The 19,159-nt window shown below is 37.5% G+C and overlaps 1 protein-coding gene across 30 annotated transcripts in view; it reads left to right on the top strand.

Annotated features, from left to right (window-relative positions):
* The window catches only part of PPFIBP1 (PPFIA binding protein 1), a 172,868-nt gene that overhangs the window by 150,068 nt on the left and 3,641 nt on the right, over nucleotides 1-19,159 (top strand). For 11 of the 30 annotated variants that reach the window (XM_081061322.1, XM_081061296.1, XM_081061299.1 and 8 more), the window contains 13 exons: nucleotides 208-362; nucleotides 3,750-3,865; nucleotides 4,447-4,503; nucleotides 5,761-5,821; nucleotides 8,138-8,306; nucleotides 10,948-11,098; nucleotides 11,411-11,539; nucleotides 13,002-13,152; nucleotides 13,920-14,031; nucleotides 14,159-14,247; nucleotides 16,910-17,032; nucleotides 17,570-17,695; nucleotides 18,304-18,492. In XM_081061322.1, coding sequence (XP_080917448.1) covers nucleotides 208-362; nucleotides 3,750-3,865; nucleotides 4,447-4,503; nucleotides 5,761-5,821; nucleotides 8,138-8,306; nucleotides 10,948-11,098; nucleotides 11,411-11,539; nucleotides 13,002-13,152; nucleotides 13,920-14,031; nucleotides 14,159-14,247; nucleotides 16,910-17,032; nucleotides 17,570-17,695; nucleotides 18,304-18,492 — 1,628 coding nt within the window. Of the gene's footprint in view, nucleotides 1-207; nucleotides 363-3,749; nucleotides 3,866-4,446; nucleotides 4,504-5,760; nucleotides 5,822-6,160; nucleotides 6,191-8,137; nucleotides 8,307-8,786; nucleotides 8,820-10,947; nucleotides 11,099-11,410; nucleotides 11,540-13,001; nucleotides 13,153-13,919; nucleotides 14,032-14,158; nucleotides 14,248-16,909; nucleotides 17,033-17,569; nucleotides 17,696-18,303; nucleotides 18,493-19,159 lie in introns of all 30 variants that reach the window. The other 19 variants (XM_081061304.1, XM_081061317.1, XM_081061321.1 and 16 more) reach the window with 3 other exon arrangements.

Here is a 19,159-nt window from a genome sequence, read left to right on the forward strand (position 1 = left end):
CCAAGAGCTCCTGGGACTCAGGTGCTTGCAGTGTAAGACGTCGTTTTCTAGGTCGCATGTTGTTTTTCAAGTGATGCCAGGCAAAGTTGACTCTCTGATCTTTGAGGATCAGAAAAATGTTTACATTTGATATGGTTGGGATTCTTCTTCCAAACGTGACATATAAATGAAAAGCTGCTATTGTCCTTTTTGCTTTGTCTTTTCTAGGCCAAGATGGCGACTATGAAGATCTGCTCACTTCGACGTCCATCTCCACTTTGCTGGATACGCAGGGTTTTAGTGATCTGGAGAAAAGTCTATCGTCTACACCAATAATGGGATCTCCCAGTCACGAACCATTCAACACAAGTGTTCCAGAAGAGGTATTTACAAACGCTCAATATTTTCTTCATGTTGAAGACACTACATCATTGAAAGTTAAAGTGCTATTAGCAACATGAAAGACATGGATTCTTTTCTCAGTTCGATTACTGACTTGGTTTGTCCTGGAAGTTTTTGTGTCCCGGCAGACCTTTATTTGAAATGTGTGTTTTTTTTTCCTTCTCTAATAAATAAATGCCCTGGGCAGTGTCAAAATTGCTTTTATATTTCAGGAAAAACATGTGAATGCCTTGGAGGTATTATCTTAAATATGAAATTACAATCTGCATATTAAATAAGTAGGAAATAAGTAAAGTTGGGATAAAGTGAGGTTATATAAAGAAATTGATTTTAGTCATTTCTGCTGGTGACTGAAAGATAATGGAATAAAATTTCACTCTGACTTCTTTAGATTTGGAAGAAGCAACTGGAGGGGAATAAAAGTCAAACTCATTTACCTTACTTTCATATCACACCGCCACCAGTGGCTGTTTCTGTTACCTGTTGCACACCACCCCAAAACTTTGTGGCTTGAATGACGTTTATTTTGCTGACCAATCTGCCACTTGGGCAGGGCTCAGCAGGGGCATCTCGTCTCTGCTCCACTTGGCAGCAGCTAGAGGGGCGTGAGTCATCTGAAGGCTGCTCATTTGTCTGTCCGGTGGTTGAGGCTGGCTGTTGGCTGAGACTCTGGCATGTGACTACTTGGCTTCCTCACGGTATGGTGGCTGGGCCCTGAGGATGAGCATCCCAAGGATAGGACTAGGCAAATTTGTATCATCTTTTATGACATGTCTCAGAAGTCACATAGAGTTTCTTTTCCTATGGAGTCACAGGCCCACCCAGATTACCAGAGAGGGAACATAGGCGCTAGCTACCTCTTGATAGACAAGTAGCAATATCACATTGTAAGAACATGTAGATGGGATATATTGGTGCAGTCGTTTTTGGAAAACAGTCTGCCCTCCACTGTCTGGCTACAGCAGTTTATATCCTCCTCCCATGTAAAATACACCCACTCCCCCTCAGTCTCATTCTCATCAGGCATCAACATCCCAAGTACTTGTCATCCAGATTAGGTCAAGATGTAGGTGAAACTCCTCAGTGTATCTTCTTGGGCACAGCTTCTTGAGTACCATCTCATTCAATTTTAAGAATTGGCAACTTAAGGGACAAGCTATCTGTCCCCCATACACTTGACATACAAAATAGTGTGATAGATATAACTACTGTAGGCACTCTCATTAAAAAGGAAGGAAAGTTGAAGGCACACAGGTGTCTCTAGTCTGTCGCAATTGCAAAATGCAGCCAGGTACAATGAGTGTGCTGCACTTATAGGGAGAGGCTGCTGTTATATGTAGGATATACCCAGGTAATTTCATATCCTTTTTTTAAAAAAAGTCTGTTATGTGAATGGTAGTTTAATGGCAGAGTTTTTAGTTTGGAGCAAGAATGATTTGATGAGGGGGGGTGGGTGATGAGGGTAAGGGGGATCAAATATATGGTGATGGAAGGAGAACTGACTCTGGGTGGTGAACACACAATGGGATTTATAGATGATATAATACAGAATTGTACACCTGAAATCTATGTAAATTTACTAACAATTGTCACCCCAATAAATTTAATTAATTAAAAAAAAAAGAATGATTTGATGAGGATTGACGATGGTTAGCCACATTTTTAAAGAAAAGCCAGGAGGAAGATTTAAGGTTGGAGTTAAAGTTTGAAAGGAAATCAAGAAAATGGATTTTCTTGATTTTCATAAATCAAGGATGAGTTATAAAGATATAAGCTGAAAAAAAATGATAGTGAAATAATCTATTTTATAATAAAATGACTTGTTAAAGAACAAAATTCGACTGAATAAATTTTAAAGATCTTACTGGCTTATTCAGTGGTTCAAGAGTCAGACAGCGTCCAATCTAGGAGACAGAAAAGAGGTCTGAGGAACTGTACAACCTAAAAGGTTTCTGTAGAACGGAGTAGGAACAAGGACGTCATACTTGGCATTTTCTGAATGGTTAAAGCAGAGTTACTTTCCTTACATGGAGCAAAGGCAAATCTTGGGTTAGGAGACGTGTAGGAGGAAGCAAGTGCTGATTGGTTGACCTAGGCCTTTCTTTTCTGTGAAAGCCCAGCATATAAACCTAGTTGACTTCAGGTTTGCTGGTGTGGGGCTTAGCATGAGCCACTCCATCTTGGGCCCAATCTCGTTACATTAGCAGACTGCATTTTATAGCCTTTTACAGTGTCAAAGGATGAGAACACTCAGTAACTGAGACAAAAATCACAAAGCTGAATTTATTGCTTATTTAAGTAAGTGAACTTTGTTAAACAAGGACATTCTCTTTGAGCTGATCATAAATAGGAGTTTTAGGGTGCGTGGAGCTCAGGGATTGGTGGACTTGCAGAGGCAGGAGGGAGTTGACATCAACTGTATATGGTTATGAAGGTGAGACTGTTGATTGGTTGGTATTTAGAAATGTGTTTGCCGGTGGCTGACTTCCAGAAGCGAATCACGGATTGGTTGACTTGCAAGAGGTGAGGCAACTCACTGAGGCAAGTTTTACTCATTTTTTTTTTTTTTTTACTGGAATATTTTTTGTGTTTCATTTATTTATTCATGATGTAGCCCACAATCTAACTGCTCTCAGTTGTCAAAAATTATTGAAAACCAAAGTATAAAAATTCTTTCACTGAGTCTATCCTTATGATTCACAAGCATTTGTTTGGGAAAGTGTATTATGCATTTCTTTTTTGTTGCTGTAATATTGTTACTACTAAACAAAGTATTTTAAGTGGTGCATTCCTAGAGTACATTATAAGTTGTTTTAATTACACTTTTATCAATTCTGTTAATTGAAGTTAGTCAGCTTGTTCACATATAGAACAATAATTAACAGGCTTGACCAACATTCTATTTTAGACTAGTGGTAGAAATTAAAGTGAAAATAGTGCTTTGTTTACAAAGCTTTTACCCAAATCTCATTGTAAATCATTGCAACCCTGTAATTTAGGTATTGTCATTCTCATTTTACAGAGGAAAAAAACTGATGCCCAGTTAAGTGATTTACTTAAGGTCACTTAGGCAGGTGTGGTAGAGCCAAGATCTCAACCGGGGCTTATATGTCATATTCACAATATTTAGTGTCTTATTCAGAACCAAGTTCAAAAATTACTTTCCTCTAGAATGTTTTCTCTGATTAACACTTTTAGAGGTTTATATCCTGAAACCATTTTCAAAATTTAAGAATAGCATTCTAAACACAGGTATATGAAATTTTATTGATAGACCAGGGAATTGTCTTATTTAACTTTTGTTGCTGTGGTTTTTGTTTTGTTTTGCTTGAAGGATTGATTTTTGGCTTTTTATTGTTATATTACAGTTCCACACCAGCATCTTGCAAGTTTCAATCCCTTCCTTATTACCAGCATCTAAAGGCTTGGAAACTTCGGAAAAAGCAAAATTGCCTCCTAAGCCAGAGACTTCATTTGAAGAGAAGTATGTCATTTATGACCTAATATTGCAATGTCAATTTTTAGAAAAGTAGATCAACCCAAAGCAAGAATGCGTTGCATTTATTTATAGACACAATTGTTCTACCCAGAAAGCAAGAAACATCAAGACATGTGCCAGGGAACCCATAATCAGTTGTGTATTATTGAAAAAAAGGTGTGAAGCTAAAGTAATTGGAGATGAAGCCGGGAGGTGTGGTGGTCAGGTTAGAGAGGGATTTTAGGGAACTTGGATTTTACATCTAGGTCATAGGTGATCATCAAGGGGTTTTAGGCAGAATAGCGACAGTGACAATCATGTGCCTGAGACTGTTTGGACAATGGCTATGAAGGAGACAGGACAGGGATACAATAGTTTCTCCATAGGCAAATAGAAGTTTGGGGGAGCATATTCCCTAATTAATTGCCTAATCTTACAATTAGACAAAGTAAAATGGAATATCAAAAAAAGAGAAAGAAATAGTTTCCCTTACACAGTTGTTTGTTTTGACAATTATGTTCATGTAGAATATATATATGGTCTTTTCTTCATGAAATTCATAAGTCCTTTTTTTCTTCACATTTTAGTGATGGAAAAATAATTCTTGGTGCTGCTGTTGAAACCCAGCTGTGTGATAGTCTTTCGTAAGTTACAGTTTATTGAATGTGAAAAATGTGATTGATATTTTGGAGAGAGGAAGCTTCTGTTACGCTAACAATAACCAGTATTAAAAGGGAATGACTATGAGTCCTGAATAAATTAATGCAGCTGTAATGATTGAATGGGGATAGTAATGGGGGGGTTGTAAGTTAACAAAGAAATACTTGCTCATTTATCATTGTCTCATGCCAAGTTTCTGTAGCTCTTTAGTCTTCTTCACCAGTTTCCATTTAAAGTTCAGTGCTTTTTTATTTTTGTGTTGACATGTTTTGAGTTTTGCAGAGGAGACTCACAGAGAATGATGTGATGGCTGGGAACACTGCAATGGTTTTTTATACTTTCAAATTAATAAACTGACCTAATGTCTATGTTTATCCAAGTTAAAGTCTGAATTAAATTAGGAAAATCTATTTTTAGAGCAGTCCTCCAACATGAGATATTTTCTATTCTTACCGTTGTCTTTTGCTTTATTTGGTAGTCGACACTTCTAGCAATTTATTTACACATAAATACATGAGAAATATGTTTTAAAAGTTTGTATATTTAAATTATTCTGTTTCATAGAGCAAAAGAATTACTTTTTTCTCTCTCTTTAAACTAGGCACATATTCTTGCCTTCAAATTTTGAGTAAGACCAGCTCTAAAATTGAATGCTAATTATGTGAAAAAGAAAGTCTCTGGATGTTCACAGTGTTACTTTGCCTTCACTAGGATAGCAAATGAATTATTATGGGCAGCAATAGGGAGTCCTCTGTTATGCTTTGATCATAAAATGAAGTCCTCTGCCAGACCCAGGAAATTGATTCCTTTGTGAATTGAAAATTAAATTTTCATCTTTTATTTTAAGTATAAGGATAATATATAAATAGTACACAAGTATTTAAAAAATTCCTGATGTAAATATATACATGCACAGGATCTAACACTAGTCCATGGAAAATACTGGTTTAAATTTTCAAATATTGACATCACAAGAATAATTCTAAGTGTTTTTCCAGCTACTCTAACATGTGCAGGACATTTAGAATTATTGGCAGGACACTTAACCACTCCTGCTTTTAAAAGAACTAAATGTTATAATTTACTTAAGCACATAAGTGACTGCCTGAATCCAGATTTTCTTTTATTTCCAGGATTCAACCCACACACAATTTTAGTTTCTTTCCAAGATATTCTACTTAGAAAAAGTGGCACCAGAGCCACTTATTATTAATTCTAATTATTATTATTGTTATTTTTAGAACTTCAGATTTGCAAAAGTCTAGCAGCCTGGACAATCTGAAGAAAGAGTCATCAGATGGGGTTGGTTCTGTGTTTTTTTCTGTCTGTTACCCTGAGAAGAAAATATTTAGGGATCTTCATCTTTTCCCATTTTGCAAATAAAACTCTTAGAAGAGCTTGTGGTTTCTCCAATGGAAAATTACAGTTAAAGATAAATATCAAGAAGTATGATATGAAGGATTGAAAGTAGTACATAAAACCAAAAATGGGGACTTTAATAAAATATTGTTGGAAATAAATAAAACTGAGATTTTGTAGCTTGGAAGTATATGTAAATTAATTTTAATTTATGGAATTTATGTGGCAAATTCTGAATATATAAGGGATTCCTATAACAACCTTAAATGTTGTTTTGAACAGGAAAAGGAGTCTATTCAGAAGGCTTCAGAGGTAATTTTTATATCCATATTACAGTGTAAAAATGTTTTAGATTTCTAATACATAAGATTGCTTCCAAATAATCCCAAACTCTTAGAAACATGCTACATGAAAGAAACCAGACACAAAAGATCACGTATGGTATAATTCCATTTATGTGAAATATCCAAAATAGATAAATTCACAAGAGACAGATTTAGATCGCTGGTTGCCAGGGTGGAGGAGAACGGAATGGGGGAAAACTGCTTAATGGTTGAGGAGTTTTACTTTAGAGTGATGGATGTGTTTTGGAACTAGGTAGAGGTAGTTCCTGCACAACACTGTGGATGTACTAATTGCCACTGAATTATTTACTTTAGAATAGTTACTTTTATGTTATATGAATGTCACCTCCATGAGTTATTGTAAAACAGAAACAAAATGCCAAACTTGCAGTCTTACTGTTTGACGTTCTAATGACTATAAGTGGGCTTCTTTAGATCTCACGGAAAGCCCTTCTTAGATCACCAGCAGTTTATTTTATACAACCACTGTCTGCCTACAGCAAACGGTTTGCTATTGCAGACATCCTTGCCATGGGCTGTGGTTCTTTCCTTTGATTTTTGATCATTAACCTTGTAAAGGTTACAGTCTGATAAGACAGGCTACTTCAGATGCAGTCTCTTGACTGTTGGCTCTCAGTGCCTTGAGTCACAATGTAGGTATAACTGTCGAAGCACAGGCAGTGAACAACAGCTAGTGATTCACATCATCCTCTGGTTTTTTTTTGTCCTGCCAATTCAATAGCTGAGTGATTTTGACATCAGTGTTGAGATGTAGATAATAGTGCCACTAAATTGTGCAGCTATAAATGTTCAGTTGCTATGACCAGTAGGTATGAGCAGTAGATACATAGAATAAAAGAACCACCTTGAAAGCCTGTATCCCTTCACTCTTCTCTCCACCTCTGCACAAAAAGGAACAGGGCAAGAGATGTTAGAGAAATGAGAACATCCAAACAAAGGCATCTTTGATTAATACTGAAACAATATAACAGACCACGGTACTATAATTGCCTATTCAAATAACCAGAAAGAGCAAAAAATAAGCAGTATTTGCAAGCATAATTTAATCACAAATGAAGTTCTTGACAAAGACCTTGAAATACTATAAAGATCTGAAGTAGCTTCTGAATCAACCGAGAAAAATTTAATTATTGCCAGTTTAGTTTTAATGTTAAGTGTATCTGAATGTATCACAGTCTTTGAAAATTTTTAATCCATCTTTGGTAATTCCTAGGCAAAATAAGAATATAGCCTAGAATCTAATTACAAAAATCTATTTTAAACAGTTGTTGATTATACCTTCATTTTATTATTAATTCTTTGAGAAGAATATTTAAAATAATTGGAGTACTTGTTGGGGTTATCACTTTGTGAGGTGTGTAAATGTCTAATCATTATGTTGTTTTGTACACCTGAAACTAATAATATAAATACATAAAATAATTAGAGTAGAATCTACTTATACTGCTGGTATAGAAGCTTGGGACTAATGCCTACATTGTATAATAGTTATATTGGGCTTCTATTGTTGCATTAGTTATATTATAAAGAATGTTAACTATAGTATAGCCAAATCGGTGTCATAATTGTTAGAAAAGTAAGAAGTCTACTGCTATTCTAGTTTTTTATCTCCAGTTTTTAGAAGGGATGAGAGTTTCTGTATTTATCCTAATATTTAACACCCTAAGCACATGGATTATAGGTTAGTGACAAACATGGTTTTGTTGTTGTTTCTCAAGTAGCTTTCAGAATTGACTTTTTAAACTTCTCATGTGGCATTTGATATTCATAACCAATTTGTTAGTTATTCTTTTAAATAAAATCACGTATGTAGCATATTTAGTATTGCTCCTGGCAGGTACTAATAATTGTGTGTGTTAGTGCTTTGTTTCAATTACTTTTGCTTCTCTCTCAGGACAAAGCTCCAGGAGAAAGCCCATTTCAGAGCCTCCCTCCCAAAGTTCCAGGACATGATGCCTCCATGGATGACAACCCCTTTGGCACTCGGAAAGCCAGATCTTCCTTTGGTCGTGGCTTTTTTAAAATAAAAAGTAACAAGAGGACTGCAAGTGCACCAAACTTGGGTACGCGTAGCCAAAATGCCTTTGCCTTAATTCTTTCAGTGCGGGGAAAACCTCGATCTCTTCCCTTCTCATATTCATCTATTTATACATTTCTCTTTCCCAGCAATGAAGGTGAATGACTTGGCTAGAAAGTTAGCAAAGACTGCTTCTGTGGATGTAAGTCCATGGTGTGAAGATAGCTCTGTATAACGCTCACCTGGCTCTCAGTTCTGGGCTGTAAGCTTAGAGGAAAGACTGAAAACCATGATTCTCTCTGACTTCATTGTAAACAGCTTCCCATGTCTTTCTCAAGTGGACACATGAACCCCATATGGACACTGCTAATGTACTGTGTGTCCTGCCGGAAGCTCAGTACGCTGCTTGCCTTCCCTCTCACTGTGTATTTTGGGAGGGAGTCTGATCTGTGTTTCATTGTGTCGTTCCCCTGTGTTCTCTCCATTGGGCTGCGTGTGATTGTGTGCGTTGTTGGGATATCTGAAGATCGTAAACGAAGTGCCAGTGCACCCACCTTAGGTATCGTACCCCTGCATGCCAGCCTGTGCCAGCGCTGTGCTGCAAACTCGAGCTAATCCCTGCTCTTGGCATCTGTGATCTCTAGAAAGCGAGCTGGCAGCAATCAAAAAATGTAGTTCTCTGCTCCAGAGTGTTCTCTCCACCTTCTGCTCAAAAAAGACTCCCTGTAGAGCCTTTGCTTCCAAGCGTAAAGCTGTTTTTAACCAATGCTAGTGACACCTTGCAAGTAGCCCTGAGGGGATCTGACAGTGCACAGTTTCCCTCTGAGCACAGCGCAGGAGTGTCCTGTCATTGTGCCTTCCAGCTCTTTCACCCTTGAAGCACAGTTCCTCTCACACTAATTCCCAGGTCCTCGCAGTTCTTTCTCCACGTTTACATTTTCCCCAGCCTCCAAAAAGAAATATTTTTAGCCAAATAGAGAGGTCTGTGGAAAACAGTGAAAATGACTTTTTATACCTACTTCTTTTAGGGTAACATTCTTCTGATATTTATTGCTTTGAAGATGGAGGTAACATTTAGTGAAGGCAGAGGTAATTTTATGTGTTATTTGAGAAATTACCCCCAAAGTGATTTAAGGAGGGGAAATCTCAGTTTTTCTCTTTAAAGGGCAGAGTACAGGAGGAAAAAAATCCTCAAAATAAAAATGAGATGCTTTTAAAATGAGAGTGGATTAGGCAACATGTCAGGGATACCCATACCCATTATGGCTATAGGGTTTGAATGGAAAGCTTCCTTTGGGTTTTCCCCATAGGTTCTGTTATCTTGTATGGATATTCACATATCTATTCACATGGATCATCAAAGGTGACACTTCTTTCTCTTTGTAGCCTTAAATGTCTAGAATGAACACTGGATGGATAAAATAAACTGATCTAGTTAAACAACTATTTGCAAATGATTTGGCATCTTTCTTGGATGAAATGTATTGAAAATGCTAAGAGGCAAATGCTGCTTACTATAACCTGTAACCATAGCTCTGCTTCATAGAAAAGTCAGCCTCTGCACCCTTTATATCTTGCTAAGACACTGTTTCTGTGATTTTTGCACAGCTTTTACTTTCCTCTATAAAAGTGTAAAACCTCACATTGAAGAAACAGTAGCTCTTGTGTTTGCTAGTGTGGGATCATCCATTCAGGAACAGCTCAAAGAACTAAAATAGTTAATGCTTGGAGGTCTGGGAGTAGTAGATTTGGATGTTATTTTTTAAAGGCAAAAATCAACAGACACTAATTTTATAGTAAAAGAAAAATTTACTCAGATCCAGTTCATTCTTCTCGCAGTGGCTAGAACATAACAGGTTATAAACAAGAATAAACTTCTTGAATAAAGAATTGCTAGAATTTGATAACTGATTTGAGGTAAATGCCAAAGGTGTGGAAGGAATGAAAAGAAAATGACAAAGCATTTGAACTGGAGTACAGGGAGAATACTAATATTAATGAAATATTAAATAAGAAAACTTAAGAGAAGACTCTCAGGAAATTGGACAGAGTCGCCGAATCCATAATGTCCTTGGAACTCCAAATTGGGAATAGGTACAGCATTCAAATACCGAGGCTGGGGAGAAAGATTAGGCCTAGAGATTTTGATGCCAACTGCTTGCCAATGAGTGAAGCCATCATTTATTGCTAAGTGTAGAGTGGGTGACCTTGTCAAGAGATCTTGCAGAGGGAACTTAGATCAGAGTCTTGGAGTGGAGCAGAATGGAGGGAAAAGAGAGGTCGGATGCCACAACAGGAAGGAACCATTAGATCATACATGTAGAAGACTGTTATGACAAGAAGCTAAAGGCGGTGGTGGTTTTGAGGGATGTAGGAAGAAGTCAACAACAGAAAATGGTACAGCCAGATTGAAAATAATTTCATTATAATTTCAAAACACTCAAGGAAAGAATATGGCAATCCTACCAAGGGGTTGTAATTCCTAAGTTAACTGTATTCACAATAGACTATAGAGGAGAACATCCATTGTTGTTACATTTTTAATATTTGCAGGGTGCTCTTTGTAAATCACTGATTTGTAGACCAACAGAAGAATTACCAGTTGCTAAAGCCAAGAAGGTTAACATCTGATCATGTTCGTTTCACATATTAAAATTCATCAAGTTCGTATTCTGTTCTTGGAATAGCTGAAACAGAAAAGGAGACAGCTGAGCACCTAGATCTGGCTGGTGTTTCTTCTCGGCCAAAAGATTCACAGGGGAACAGTCCCTTCCAGATGTCTCCACCATCTCCAGATTCCAAAAAGAAATCCAGAGGCATCATGAAACTCTTTGGAAAGTAAGTAACAGCGTTAACAAGTTGAATGGGCTTTGTCTTATATGGTGTTCAAATGTAGGCATAAGTGGAAAATTGGCTGAAAATCGGTATGGAATTCTAAAGCTTTCATGTTCCTCTTATGGGAGGAAGATTGTGATTTGGGATTCATTAGCTCATTGGGTCTCAAAGTTTAAATCCAAGTGTCTATTCTAATGACACACCAAGAGGAGTAGCTCGAGTTTATGCACCAATTAAAAATGTTCTGATTAACTTTAAAGTCTAAGGTCTCCTCGGGTCTAATACAAGGCAATGTGTGTTGTATCTTCTGTTCAGACTTAGGAGAAGTCAGTCGACTACCTTTAACCCCGATGACATGTCTGAAACTGAATTTAAAAGAGGAGGGACAAGGGCAACTGCTGGGCCCCGACTGGGTTGGTCTCGAGATTTGGGACAATCTAATAGGTAAGAACAAGCCAAAGTAACAGACTTTTGCATCTCTACCCACGCATCAGGGCCTCGTGAGCACCTGCAATGTTAGTATTGTTCCTGTGCCAGCTCAGCCATTCCTTACTGCCATGCCTACTGAAAGAGTGGTATAATTTGGCAGTGGTGGGTGAACAACTGTACAGAAGATGTGGGCTATAGAGCTAGGTGAGGAGCCAGAACCAAAGTGTCAGCAGCATCTGTACTAGAATAACTCTTTGACTTAAATTTTCATGGATAGTAATTCTAAGTACTTACTCTAAAGCATAGCTTGGCGGAGATGACATTAGGGTAGTGTTTAAGAGTAGGTTCTAGAGGCAGACTGCTTGGGTCTGATTTCTGATTTCCTACAAGCTGGGCCACCATGAGCAACTATTCTCATGCTCTGTGCTTCTGTTCTCATAGTAATAGTTAGTACCTAACCCAAAAGGGGGTTGTGAAGTTTAAATGAGGTAATATGTGTTAAGTATCTGGCAAATAACAACTGTTCAATAAATATTAGTGACTAATGGAGTCCGTGAAAGACTTAAAAGACCTAAATCATATCAGAATTCTTCAATTTTTCAGGACTATGTGATGTTTTCTCCATGAAGAATCTAAGAAATTCTCCTACACCCTTATCACAGTTCAAGGCTGGTGTGGAACTACTGCACTGACCCACTAAGCATAAAAAGGGTGGGGTTGGCAAACATGCAGCACAAATCATTGGTACTAAATCTTCTAAAAGATAATGCGCTACAAACGTTTTAAACATGGTCCCTCCCATGTTGATCCCTGGGCACAAGTTTCATCAACGAGGAAACTCTCTTTGGCCTTCTTCAAATAGTGAAGTGTCTCATTTGCCATATGTTCTCTTGTACACCTCCTTGTGCTGATTAAAAAGAAAACAAGTCTTGTTTATCAGCAGTTTTTTGTTTCTTTTCAAACAGGAATACTATTTGTATGTCAAAGTCAAAAAAAAAAAGCAAACACCAGAAATTTGCATTTGCTTTGGTTATACTTGGTGATGGCATATTGCCCTCTTCTCATTGATTACGATGTGGAGACAAATGATAATTCTGCTAAAGTTAATCCAAGTTTGACTTGAGTTTCTTTCAATCTGACCTAGTGTTTTCTGTTTGGGAATTCAGTATTTCAACAACATTGGTTGAAATTGGTACAGTGACTTGACAACTTGGTCTTCTTCTATAGAACATGTTTTTGCTAAATCATCATGAATCTTTTGTGGTTTCATTTGAAATGAAGACTTGTCTTACAAGGTCACTTTCAACTTCAGTGCCACTTCCTCTTCCAAATATGTACTGATAATTAAGCTTTTCACGTTCAAATGTGTATCACCAGGGAATTCCATAGCTATTGAATATACAGTTGTTCAACCTTGATGATAAGCCACAGTTTTGGTTTTGAATTGTTTTTCATGCAATTGTTCATCTTCCTATAGTGACTTGGATATGCCATTTGCCAAATGGACCAAGGAGCAGGTTTGCAATTGGCTTGTGGAACAAGGCTTGGGGTCCTACCTGAATCCTGGCAAGCACTGGATTGCATCTGGCCAAACGCTTTTGCAGGCTTCTCAACAAGATCTGGAGAAGGTGACTGTTTCTCTGCTTTGTTTACACAATGGACACTGAGAGAGCGAGAGCGAGAGAGAGAGAGAGAGAGAGAGAGAGAGAGAGAGAGAGAGAGAATTATAAATGTTCTACTCCGGAACAGGGGAATGGGTGGAGCTATTGTTTTCTATTCCGGAAAAGCGGGTGGGTAGAGCCAGTAAGTACTCCTGAAAAAGTCTCAGTTTCCTGCCTCACATTTATTTTATCTCATGGATTAAAAAGGAAGGTCCTTCTTTATTGGAATACTTAAGCTACTGGGCATTTTAATGAAAAATAATCCAAGCCATAATAATAAACCTTAAGCTCAAATTTCTCAAAATCATTTTGTGGTTTTATCATTAGCCCCTCTCCTCAATGTAATATATGCAATTCAACTTCGCTTTGCAAAAGAAAAAAAAAGCTCCCTACGTTTCATGTTCCATTATTGAACATTTCTTCCCAATTGTTTAATATTTTGTACAAAGTAAGAGTAGAATTCTTATTACGCGTCCTACAGTTCCAATCTCGCTTATGAAGGAACATACTAGTGAATATCTATCTAACACAGCACTAAACTACCTTCAGGGGTCTTGGCTTTCTAGGGCCTTTTGTTCAGCAGCATCTTCCTAGCCTGAGTTAGTATTCTGATTTAATGTAATTGTTGGCTCTTTCATGCTCGCTTCATTTTGAAGGAATCTGCGTCCTTTGCCAGTGGCATCCAGCCCATGTTGACAGAATGGTAAAGCCAGTGTTTCTGTTTATTATTTCAGGAGCTTGGAATCAAGCACTCACTTCACCGAAAGAAACTCCAGCTGGCACTGCAAGCTCTGGGATCTGAGGAAGAAACCAATCACGGAAAGCTGGATTTCAACTGGGTCACTAGTAAGAGGTTTTAAATTCTTAAATTCGTAACTAAGCAAGTAAATAAATATTTCTGCATTTTTTTTTTTTTAAATCACAAGAACAGGTGTTGTGTGGTTCGTTAACAACACAGACTTCTCTCCTTTAGGATGGTTGGATGACATTGGTCTCCCCCAATACAAGACCCAGTTTGATGAAGGACGGGTAGATGGTCGAATGCTCCATTACATGACTGTTGTAAGTGATTCACTTTTGGGGTTTGGGGAGTAAAATTGTTTTTCTCTGAAAAACCACAGAAACAGAGTAACCAAAATACAGTTTTTTTACAATGATTCCACCAGATTTTGAAGGTATTTAACTTGAAGAGAGGGGCAGGAATATTTCCTGTTAAGTTGAAGTTGTAGGAGTTGGTGGTTACAACAGACTTGGGAAAATTTGAAACCCTGGTTTAAACTACATGAAACCTAATTTAACCTATTCAAAAAGTTGATTTTATCTGTATTTAGTAATGTAGACATTGAAACATACACTTTGAATAGGTGAATTTTGTGGAATGTGAATTATATCTTAGAAAGATGTTTAAAAAAATAGAGTATGGCGTTTGGAAGCCCTGGCAGTTTCTAAGTTATATATTCCTGTATACAGTGACCACTCAGAAAAGGCTCCCTTTCTGACCTGACGTCCATAGAGACTTGTCCCTTTTCCTTCCACTTTTGAGAACTGTTGCCTGAAACCCTCTCACCCTTCTCTCTTCAGCCCAGTTCTCCTAGGGCAGGAATCACGGGGGTAAAGAAGTAGTAGGAAAAGGTAGACTTTCACTCCTATTCCTTCATTTTTGTTTCATATGTCTAGTCTTTCGTCCAGTGGGTAGAAGGAATTTCCTCTACTTTATAACAGTGAGGAGAGATGGATTCCAGGAGAACATGTTTTAGATTCCAAGTACTATTGATGTTCTACCTCAGATAGTTTGATATAAATGGCCTTTTGTGAACTAGGCTCTGGACTTAACTACCACAAGTATCTCCATTAAATAAGTTGAAAGTTGAAACAGCTAACTTCAATAGGAATTTTTCAGTATCAAAGATATTTAGAGTTCAACTCATGGGATTTGTTTTCTCTTCCGTCATTGAACCAAAGTTCATACCTTGGTGGGCATATCATGTAAACCTGCGTGTAATAACACTACCATGTGGTATGTTGCACATTTACTGTGTGTCAGGCTCTCTTTTGAGTACTTTGCTCATATTAATACTTGAGTCTTAGTAATCCTTGAGTTAGCACTCTTATTATCCCCAGTTTTTAGATGAGGAAGCAAGGAATCAAGAAATTGAGTAACTTGACCAAGTTTCCACAGTTAGAAAGTAGTAGAAAGTCATAGAGCGTTTGAACTTAAGGTTATTTCCAGATCCCTGCTCATAATAGCTCACAGCTTTGCCTGGAGCAAATTCAGTAAATATTTGCCTACCTATCTAGGTATAAGTATGTTCCCGTGGAAATGTGAGCAAATGGAGGCTTAAAATCATATAAAGCATATGTACTCATATAACTTGCATGGCAATAAAAGAGTAAATTACTTTAGAAAATTTGACCCTACAAGTCTTAGGTCACAAAACGTCTCTTTTAATGTGGTACCTGGATTGGATCCTGAAACAGAAAAAGGACGTTCATGGCAAAACAGGTGAAATCTAAGTAAAGTCTATAGTTTAATTTTATCATTGTCGTATTAATTTCTTTTGATGAATATATCATAGTTATATAAGATGTTAAAGTTAAGAAAAGTTGGGTGAAGAAGAGTATATGTAACTGTACTCTTATTGGCAACTCTTCTATAAATCTAAAATTAATTAAAAATAAAAGATTTTTAAACATCTAAAAAAAGTGTTTTGATTAAAAAAGCAAATAGCCCCTACTTTTAAAATCCCTTAAGCTAAAATAATTAACATTTTGTTTATGTTATTAATATCATGCATTTAGATTTTTAAAAAATCTGTTAGGCTTTAGTTAATTGAAAATAGCCCATATGGAAATGTTTTGAATGGATGTCTCAATCTTAGGCACTGCCTTTAAGAAGTTAATTCAGGAAATAATTTTTGCTCAGTTAGTAGCCTTTAAGGATTTAAACTGATTGCCTAGTATTTTTATTTAAAAATATTTGTAAACTAGACTAATTTTTTTCTCCACAAGAAATGTGTTATCAGTAAGGTGTGCCCAAAATGAATGTTTTCCTTATGTATTTTCTGGGTGTGTTTGGAAATAGACTGGTGCTTATCTTGACACTGCACCCCAAATCAGCTTCTTCTAAAATAATTTGGGTGTGTTTGGTGTGTTTGAAATGTGCCCAATAATCATATACTGGTAAAAGTTACTCCTTGAAGGAATTGATTGGGGATATGTTAATACTCACAACTTCTGCATTTCTTTACACTGAAATCTCACCAAGACCTTTGCATTGGTTGACATAGTTTTTCCAAATATTTTCACAATGTCTGCTAGGTAAAGCATAATAATCTAGAACTAGGGATTTCTTGAGGCTGGGGAGGGGAATAGTATAATGGGGCCACTCTTCGGGTTTTCTCCTGTGATGTGTCTTAGTTCAGAAAAGCAACCCTCGGTCATCAGTAAACACCACTTGCTCTTAGCTGTCTGCTTTATGAAAGCAGATCACTTTTTGTAGGGACCCAGCAAGTGCTTTGCAAGCTGTGTTTTTCAGAGCCATGGGGTCCCATAGTCCTATCTCAGAGTGTCTGAATGAAAAGGACTAAATAGAAGCTTTGAAAACACTGATAAGCCCTCAGGCCTGCTGGTAGAGGGGGCTCTTCTGCTTCGACTAGCATTTTCTGAGATGTTCTTGAGGAGGTCCTTGTGCTCAAGAAGCTCCACTTTTTGTTCTTTTCTGCAGGATGACTTACTGTCTTTGAAGGTTGTGAGTGTGCTGCATCATCTCAGTATCAAAAGGGCCATCCAGGTGCTGAGGATCAATAACTTTGAACCAAACTGTCTACGGAGGCGACCATCTGATGAGGTAGCGTCTGAGGTTGAGGGTTACAAAGCATGCACGTTTCCATGCGTGGGACTGTCCGCGTGTGCTTAGACTAAGACCCATTTCTTCTTGGAACCTGCAGGGCGGGCTTCTGGTTCCCTTAGAGCCTCAAATCCAGCCTCATTTACTTCCTAGGCTTTGTTTTCTTATATTCCTTCCATTTCCCCCAAGATGGTTCTACCTGTGTGACTGGAGCCAAAGGTTGTTTCTTAATTACGCTTCCTCCTTAAGTATATTTTATTTTGTTGTCTGCTTAAGCCAGAGAGTTAAATATCATTATAAAGACTTCATTTCCTAAAGTACTGCTTTAAGAGTGTGTAAAAACGCTTGCACCTTTGTGACAAACTTTATTAAAGGGAATTCAAATTTAAAAACACCTTTTTACCCTTTTTCTAAATGTTTAGTGGGATATGGAGTAACTGCTCTGTGGGGTAGACTTTTTAGACAGAACACACAGGGTTAATATTTGAGGTCCCATAGTTAACGACTGAAGCTCTTGGCTGTTCTTTGTTCCCATAGAATAGCATCACCCCATCAGAAGTTCAGCAATGGACCAATCATCGCGTCATGGAATGGCTGCGCTCTGTGGACTTAGCAGAATATGCCCCCAATCTCAGAGGCAGTGGTGTCCACGGTGGGCTCATGGTAAAATTCTGTTTTAATTTAAAATGGACTTATCATCATTTTGTCTCCTTTAGTCTAATGAGTAGGGTATTATCAGTTTACTTGTTGTAATCCTAAAGTTATCTAACCCAACCCTCCGACACCATTTCTAGTGAATCTTTACTTAGAGTATTTTTTCCCTTGTTATTTATTTCTTTATGTCATATAACTCCAGATTGGGTTTAAACCCATTTCTCTTTCATTGTCCTCTTTTATGTTAGATAACATCTGGCTGCTGACTCTCAGATGATCATGTTTTAAAATTTCTACAAAGATGCCCTGTATTTTTGCACACAGATCTTGCACAGAGGTCGGCTTCCAAAGGCATCCCAAATGCAACACTTCAGAGAGGTGGAAGCCCTGACTTTGTAATGCTTGGATGTCAGGACCAGCTCTCCCTTTCACTAGCTCAGGCAAAAGAAAGAAAAGATATATAAATTAAATATCAAAGTCCATACTTTGTGTATCTCCCAGGGCTGTTGAGAAGGTCGTTGGCAATAACGACATGAAAGGAGCTTTGCCAATTATAAAAGCATGGTGCAGCCATGTATGATACACGGTACCTTAAACAATCTTAATTTTTCTTGTAGGTTCTAGAACCTCGTTTTAATGTAGAAACAATGGCTCAGTTATTGAACATCCCACCAAGTAAGACCCTGTTGCGAAGACATTTGGCCACTCATTTCAACCTTCTGATTGGTGCTGAGGCCCAACACCAGAAACGTGATGCCATGGAGTTACCAGATTATGTCCTTCTAACAGCCACTGCCAAAGTGAAGGTTGGTTCAAGCCTGTACCATTTAATAATTGATTAAAGTAAAAACTGAAGTAAAGGCTCAGTTTTGACTGTTAACCTGGCTAGCCTATTTTCTGGGATTTACTACGTTTTGTGGATGAGTTGAAAGTCTATGCATCTTTAAAAGGAATCAAGAAAATGTATTCTGAAGGTTTCCTTCTGGGGGAATCTTTGCTCAAATCATTTATTTCCTAGAGTTACCAATAATAAAAAGCATGATGTTGGCTTCTATAATCGATACATTGCCAATGCAGAGAGCCGGTAACTTGGACCCAAATATTGATTGCAGTTGTCCTGTTTTTCCTATGGATAAATCAAGTATAAGAGTTGCATTTCTCCTTATACAGATTCAGCTTGTCAGGCTTATAATTAACCAACATTTCAGTTTGGAAAAAGATACTTAAACAACATACAAGGTAGACCAGCAGAGAATGGATATGCCTAGTTTGCCTGGATCCATAGATCGTACCAAATTAACACTAGTTTTTCTTCTTTTAAATCATTCCTGTGTTAACTCTTCTGAGTGTTATTTCAACCAACTTTAATGTGGAAATACGGTTTATCCACTCCTTCACAAATATGTACCAAGTTTTCTTGTTTTGTTTCTTTACCCCCCTACCTGCCTGGAACTTTCTCTTCAACCACCTTTA

This window comes from Rhinolophus hipposideros, assembly GCF_964194185.1.
Source record: "Rhinolophus hipposideros genome assembly, chromosome: 9".
NCBI lineage: Eukaryota > Metazoa > Chordata > Mammalia > Chiroptera > Rhinolophidae > Rhinolophus > Rhinolophus hipposideros.